This window comes from Dipodomys spectabilis, unplaced genomic scaffold (genome assembly GCF_019054845.1).
Source record: "Dipodomys spectabilis isolate Male_0828 unplaced genomic scaffold, ASM1905484v1 ptg000019l, whole genome shotgun sequence".
Classification (NCBI taxonomy): domain Eukaryota; kingdom Metazoa; phylum Chordata; class Mammalia; order Rodentia; family Heteromyidae; genus Dipodomys; species Dipodomys spectabilis.
In genome coordinates this window covers 25,956,960-25,964,792 of record NW_024870696.1, presented here as the reverse complement: position 1 = coordinate 25,964,792, position 7,833 = coordinate 25,956,960, and the positions used below count along the sequence as shown (strand labels likewise).

Below are 7,833 nucleotides of genomic sequence, written 5' to 3'. Positions count from 1 at the left end.
ACACTCTCAGTTGTTATTAGTAAAAAATGTAAGCTAGGGACTGGACCTAGGTAGCACATGCCTATATTCCTAGCATTTGCAAGGCTGAGGCAGGGAGATTGTGAGTTTGAGGCCAGGCAACGCTACGTAGGCAAGACCCTGTCTAAATAAATAACAAACAACCCCCCCCCCCACCATATTCTCTTTAACTTAGCAACCCCACTCCTGGTAATGAATGTCACTAAAACAAAATTTACAATACATACACATAACTAGGCATGATGATACACACCTGTAATTCTAGCACTTTGGAGATGGAAGCAAGAGGATTTTGAATTCAGACAGTTAGCTAGGGCTCTAAAGTGAATCCAAGGCTAATCTGGGCTACATATAAGACCTTGTCTCAAACAAATAAAGCAAAAGCAAAACAAAAACAAAAAAGTCCCCCAAAGCACAAAAAGGAAACATAAACATGTACTGTGTAATAATATTAATTGTAGCATTGTTGGTAGTAACCAAATGAACAAAGTGAAATGATCTCAATTAGTGTGATTAAATAAATTATAATATATCCACACCACAGGATATTATACAGGCATTAGAAAGAATTACATACTTTATACTTTACTACAAGAAATGTAATCATGAATTATTCCTTAGTGAGAGAAACAAAAACCATACAGTATAACACAGTCTTACTTTTTGCAAAACATACAACTCTACATATGTAATAAAGTCTCACAACATTCTATTGCTTCTACATAATGGGAACACAAAGTATTCAGAATACATAAAAAACTTTTATAACCCAGTGAGTGACCAAAAACCCAAATTCAATAGTAGGCAAAGGACTTGAAAATTCACTTCTCCAAATAAGATCTATAAATAATGGATAAATACATGAATATCATTAGTCATTACAAAAATTCAAATCAAAAGCATGCAATACAAATTTGAATCCACTAGGACAGCTATTTTTAAACAAAAATAGACACTGACAAGGATGTGGGAAAACTGGAAACTTTATACATTGCTTGTAGAAAGTAAAATGGTACAGCCTGTATGGAAAACACTAGTACTCTCTCAAACAGTTAACCTTAGAAACAGCACATTGATATAGCAGTCCTTCTAAGAATATACTCTCAAAAAATTCAAAACAGGCATTCAAAGCCACCTCTTCTGGAAAGGAGACAATGCAAAGTTTGGGTTCTGAGCAGGTACGGACTAATATCTGCACACTAATATCCCTAAGAACACTATTCACAATAGCTAAGATGCAAAACACAACTCAAGTGTTCACGCACAGATGAATATAAAAACAAAATGGCTACCAAAGGGAATGAAGTACTGGTATGTGCTGCCCAGTGTGTGAACTGTACAAATGCTATGCTTAGTGAAATCCAGGCAAGAAAGGTGTTATATGTAGACAATTTTCAGAATAGGTAAATCCATAAAGATAAAAATCACCTTAGTATTGGCCAGGAGTAAGGGTAGAAGAGACCAGGGACTAACAGCTTCAAGGGTGTTTTCATTCTAGGCTTATGAAAATGTCTTACAACTAGACAGAAGTAATGTTTATGAAAGCACTAATGCTACTAAGCAACACTTCAATATAGTTAACAGCTCATTTTGTGTGACATGAATATAATCTCAATTTTTAAAAATATATTCCATTTACTTTGTGTCCTATTGATACAGTAAGCTACACAACAAATCACAAGAATTTAGTGTTGGAAAAAAGTGACAACAGTTTAACTTACAGTTCTGTAGAAGTCCTGGTGGGCTTGGGTAGGTTCTGTTTAGTGTTTTACAGGCCAAAGCTAAGATGGTTCACCAGGCTGGGCTCTTCTCTGGTGTCTCTAAGAAATGATTCACTTCAAGATCTTCTGAGATTCCTTTCGGCAGCATTCATTTCCTGTCATTCTATGACTGGGACCCCTGCTTCCTTGCTGGCCATCAGCCAGGAGCCAGTCTCAGTTGCTGTGGGCTTCCCACATTCCTTGGTTCATAGTCCCCCCCAAACAGAAGAACATCAAATCCGCTCATCCTTCAACTCGGACTTCCTTTTCTGCGACTAGCACGAGAAAATTCTGTTTACAACGGGCCTGTGCAATTAGGTTGGCCCCAGATGAATAGTCTCACCTTTGCCATAAAATGGGAGTATTACCTAATTAAAGTCACAGGTTTCATCTCACACTCAAATGGATAGAGATCATTTGAGGCAAGGGTCATTTTGGGCCATTTTTATAATCCTGTCTTTTATAAACTCTTAGAGAAAAACAATAAAAACCTTTTTACCCAGTTAAAGAAAAACTATTTGTCTATATTCTGCCTCATTGGAAAGAGGATTTGAAGTGCCTAGGAAAAGTTTCAAAGCAGTGATTAACAGATTAATATAGTTCAGGTGCTGAAGCCTTAGGGAAAGTATAAAAAGCTGCTCTTAATAGGAGACACCTGGTTTTGAGTTGTCTCTGGGCTTTAAGTTTTCTTCTCTACTACTAAGGCACTGCAAAATAATTGCCAAGAGGACCACTGCATTCTCTCCATAGTCAAGATAAGAAACCAAAATCAGGCTAGGAAGGTGGCTCAGTGGTAAAGTGCTTGCCTTGTGTGCATGAGGCCCTAGGTTCGATTCCTCAGCATCACATAAACAGAAAAAGCTGGAAGTGGTGCTGTGGCTCAAGTGGTAGAGTGATAGCCCTGAGTGGAAGAGGTGAGGGACAGCACCCAGACCCAGAGTTCAAGCCCCACAACCGACAAAAAAAAAAAAAAAAAAAGAAAGAAACCAAAACAATGGTGGAAGTCTAGAGGACTAGATAATTGTATTACTTAGATCCAAAGTTCTTAGACTTCTTGTTATTAAGAACCTTAACGACCTTCAGTTTTTGTGGGTTGAAACCATGGCTATCACTGTATGATAAACTAAACCCTCCAGGTTTACACCATGTAGCGTCTGGACAGTAAAAGGAAATAAAACCTTAGTGTGATTATGAAAATAGTTTTGTCATTTGTAAAGTCCCTGGATTAAAGATCTTACATGTCTTTTGGAAGTGAAGAGGATAATCATAACAATGCTAATGGAACAAGTAAAAGAAGAAAAACAAAACATGAACAGTTTGCTGAGGAATACCTACAAGGACTTCATGAGCTTACAAGAATGTACATAGAATTCTTGATCGGATTTTACAACCAGAGAAATGGCCAAAAATTCCAAAATATCAGAGCCAGACTTTGACTTGAAGAAAAATACAGGATAGTCTAGTCCAAGCCCATCTACTTTAAAACTACCAGTAATCCCAGGCTGCAGCTCTCGACTACACCAATGAGCAAACTTTGTTCTGGTACCCAGAAAGCTGACAGTCACAGCTGAATGCTCCTCTCTGAATATGTCAACAGATAAACTCTCAACAACTCTCTCTGGGTGCAGTACTACAAAGCACATACCCAGGCTGTGATCTGAAATATCACATAAGAAGTGGAAAATTCACTGCCTAATTTTTATGCAACTACAACACAGCAGGATGCTTTTATCCTCCTGCATCTTCTGTGTGGCATTTTGACAGGGTCAGGCCAGGAAGGCCCTTGGCATTATGCTAATAGTAACTATGAAGTGAGCAGCAGAAGAGCAAGAAAGAGAGCCATTGTCATTGCTCACTATCCCAAGGACAGCAGCAGAACTGGCAATCAACAGCCTGGGAATTGTCAAGTGCAGCTGCCAATGGACTGAAGTTCTGCTGCCCTCCCTCAGCTGCGGCTGCAGGATTAGATTCCACAGACTCCTGGAAGGCACCTATTTTCTCAGAAGCAGCTGGTGCCTACTCAGATGGTGACAAGCTCATGACTACTGCTCATGACTACTGCCTCTGTAGCAATATTTACAGCAAGAAGCTTCAGGGCCATACAAGGTCCCAATGCTGCAGCTTTGGGATGAAGGATCTGCAGAGACTAAGGAATGCAGCTCCGGGAAGTAGAGTTAAATAGGTCAGCATATAGTCATTCACTCTCTAGAAACCTCCCCAGTGAAAAACAAAATAATAATAATTTGGTTAGTGTGTGTGTGTGTGTGTGTGTGTGTGTGTGTGTGTGTGTGTGTGTGCTGGCACTGAGGCTTGAAGTCAAAGCCTGGGCACTGTCCCTTAGTTTGTTTTTTTTGCTCAAGGCTAGCATTCTACCACTTGAGCTACCCCTTTACTTTTGGCTTTTTGATGGTTAATTGGAGACAAGAGTTTCATGGACTTTCTTGCCTGGGCTGCTTTGAACCCCAATCCTCAGATCTCAGTCTCCTGAGGAGCTAGGATTATAGTCATGAGCCACCTGCACCCAGCTAATAGAATCTTTATAAAAAATGTGCTTTCAGGTGGCTTGGTAAACTGTTGGTTCTTTCTGGTAGCACACAGGAGTCACCTGTGTCATAGTAGCGTGGCCCAGAAAAGCCTTACCTAGAGTTTGGAGTGCAAAACTAAGGAGCTTAAAGGCAGTAAGAGCATTTCCCCCAAAAAGCAGGCGTGCAATCTAACACAACACGTCCTTCAGCAGGCTTTTGTCCAGTCCCTGCTCAACTCTGATCCTCACACAGATATCCAAGAAGTTATACCACAACCCTGAGCTCGGGTTTTAGGAAGCCAGCACAATCGTGGCACACCTGGTCTAGAGTGTATGGACTAGAGTTGCAGATGATGGAAGGTTTTGGTGTGGGGGAAGGGAAGGGTAAGCATGGGTCAGCGGGCAGTAAACGAGCTAGTGTGCGAGGAAGCTGGGCAAGGATCTGGAGTAAGGAAACGGCAGGCGCTCGGGGAGAGCGCCAGCTTTTCTGATCCGAGTATTTCCCGGTGTTCCCGGGCGCGCAGACCCGCGGTCACACGGAACTCAAAGGCCCTAGGCCGCGCGGGGCCTCCCGGGGCCTCCCCGAGGAGACTGCGCAGGAGACACCCGGGCATGGCCCTCGGCGCCGCCGCGTCCACGTCTCCGTTCCCTCCCACGGGGCCGCACCGGAGCTGGACGGCTCCTCACGCACAGAAGCGCCAACGCGGGCGGGCACGCGGGCGAGACCACCGGGCAGCGAACCCGGCGGCACACGCGGGCGCCGCGGGCACGGCCGGGCCGCCCGGTCCCGCTCCGAGGTCAACCCGCGGCTCCTCAGGGCCGCTCGGCCGGCCAGGGACCCGAGGCTGAAGGAGAAGGCGGCCTGACCGGTGCCTGGAGCCGACCCGAGGCATGGAAGGGCGGGCTCCTCCAGACTCCACAGCGAGCGGCCACCGCCGCCGAACCGGAGGGCTCAGCCAGCCGGCTCCCCTCCCAGCGGTCCGCACCTCAGCCGACCGGGGTACCGCCACGGCCGCCCTTCACGGGGTGGGAGCTACCGGCCAATGAGGAAGAAGCCAGACACCTTGCGTCTGCGGTGATTGGCTCACGGCCTGGGGGGGCGGGCTTGAGGGCGGGGCTCGTTTCAGGCGGGGACACGTGAGGCGCCGGCCCGGGCGAAGGACTCAGTCCTGCCTGCGGCGCCGAGGCGGCGGCGGCGGCGGCGTTGGCGGCGGCGAGCCCCGGACCTGGCCCGGCGCCGCCGAGAGGAAGCGTCCGTCAAGGTTACCGGTGCGGACGTGGGGCCGGGCGCCCGAGCTCCCCTCCCGTTGGTGGAGCCGAAGGAAGGGAGCCGGGCCGGGTCCCCGCCGCGGGCGCCCCGCATGGATGCGCCGGGCCCGGTGTCCCGCAGGGCGGCGGCGGCGGCGGCCACCGTGCTCCTGCGCACCGCCCGGGTGCCCCGCGAGTGCTGGTTCCTGCCCACCGCGCTGCTCTGCGCCTACGGCTTCTTCGCCAGCCTGCGGCCGTCCGAGCCTTTCCTCACCCCGTACCTGCTGGGCAAGGACAAGAACCTGACGGAGAGGGAGGTAGGCCGGGCGGGGGTGGGGCGGGGGCGTGGCCGGGGCGGGATGGGGGCGTGGCCGGGGCGGGATGGGGGCGGGGCCGGGGCGGGGCCAGGCCGGGCCGGGGGCAGGCTGCGCGGAGCTCCCACCGAGCTCCCCCCCGAGCTCCCCCTGGGCGCCCGCCCTCCGGGTTTGCAAGTCCTGTGTGCCGGGGCCGCGGACGCGGGTTCGGATCCCCCGTGTGCGGCCCGGCCGTTCCTTCCGGGGGGAGGGGAGGGCCCCTCCCCCGTGTTGATGAACCGGCAGGCGGCCCTGGGCACGGGGTGTCGACCTGAAAGAAAGTCGTCCTGACGTTTCTGAGAAGGCTTCCTTCCGCCTGCTGCTTCCCCCCCCCCCCCCCCCGCCGTGTTTCCCGTCCCCCAATCTGTGTGCTCAGTCAAGTAAGGACAATGCAGGACAGAGAATTCATCATCTTAATTTGGGTTTCCTTTTTTTTTTTTTTTTGGCCAGTCCTGGGGCTTGAACTCAGGGCCTGGGCACCGTCCCTGAGCTGCTTTTGTTCAATCCTAGCGCTCTACCATTTGAGCCACAGCGCCACTTCTGGCTTTTTTCTGTCTGTGGTACTGAAGAATCGAACCCAGGGCCTCATGCATGCTAGGTTATTAGCACTCTACCATTGAGCCACCTTCCCAGCACTGGTTTGATTTTTTTTAATTAGGTGAGGTTGTATCCAAAGATATCCTGCCACCCCGTCCCCATCTCTTGGGATACAAGCAGATGGTTTCTGGTAATTGGCACTTAATTATAGTTTTTCCTTGTATTGTCGCTTCACAGATACTAGTTTTGCTTTTCGACTACAGGTGAAGTGTGTCAGGTCTCTGTACCTGTTTGTTGTTCAGGGTAATTGAAAATACATAGTCCATGATCCAGAACCTCTCACTGATTGATTTATTCAAGGTAAGGACTTAGACAGATTGTACTTAAGTGCATAATGTACTTTAGAAATGCACTTAAACATCTATACTCAACCTCAACACTTTTGCAGAAGAAAGATGTTATATAAACTGAAAAGGAAGTTAAACCCAGAGTGCTACCGCAAAACCAAAGTAAAACAGATTCAATCCTTGACTACTATGAAGTGTGAAAGATAAGGGTTGGTGTTCTTTTCCGTTCTATCAGCCAGGTGGACACTAGCCGTTCCTTTCTCCCCTATGCCTCTTTTTCCACTGGGGTTTCCCTGTCCCAGTTGCTGTAAAATACTTCTCCCTTTTGAAACTCACTCTTCTAAATGTGTTTAGTAATCATTCGCCTATTGTATTAGAAATCCAATAAGCAGTATAACAGGTCAGAGCAAGAGATGGCGTTAGCAGAGTCATTTGCAGACTGGCAGGTTCTAATTACTCATAATCCAGTTTGGTGTTGCTGTGGACCTTTATTTTCAAGGGCATCTGGGAGGAAACTGACAGTGTTTCTAGATTCATTTGAGTGAGTGTTTAGTCACTAGCAAGTTCAGGTTTTATCTAACCTTAGATCATTTGTTTCTCAATCTTATAGATCAGCACACAAAGAACTGTCATAGTATTGTTTGAATGTTGATACTGGTTAAAACCAGCAATGAAGTAGAAAGGACCAAGTCTTGTGGACAGAATGATTTTTCTGATATAAGACAGTGTGATTCTGGGCCTGGTGCTGGTGGCTCACGCCTCTAATCCTAGCTACTTTGGAGGCTGAGATCTGAGGATTGTGGTCCACAGCCAGCCCGGGAAAGAAAGTCTTTGAGACTTTTATCTCCAATAAACCACTAGAAAACCAGAAGTGGTTCTGTGGCTTAAGTGGTAGAGTGCTGGCCTTAAGCTGAAGAGCTGAGGGACAGTGCCCAGGCCCTGAGTTCAAGCCCCACAATCAATCAAAAAAAGAAAAGAAAGTGTGATTATTCTGGTGATCCAAACATGAGGTTATTCCACTGACACAGACATTATTTTGCTGAAAA

The 7,833-nt window shown here is 47.5% G+C and overlaps 1 protein-coding gene across 2 annotated transcripts in view; it reads left to right on the top strand.

The window, feature by feature from the left end:
* The first annotated feature begins 5,663 nt into the window (after positions 1–5,663).
* Slc19a2 (solute carrier family 19 member 2) overlaps positions 5,664–7,833 on the top strand; it is a 35,949-nt gene continuing 33,779 nt past the window's right edge. For both annotated transcript variants that reach the window (XR_006146832.1, XM_042674414.1), the window contains exon 1: positions 5,664–5,867. Coding sequence is in view for 1 of the 2 variants with exons in the window: in XM_042674414.1 (XP_042530348.1) it covers positions 5,664–5,867 (204 nt within the window). In the remaining variant the exon portion in view is untranslated. The remainder of the gene's footprint in view (positions 5,868–7,833) is intronic.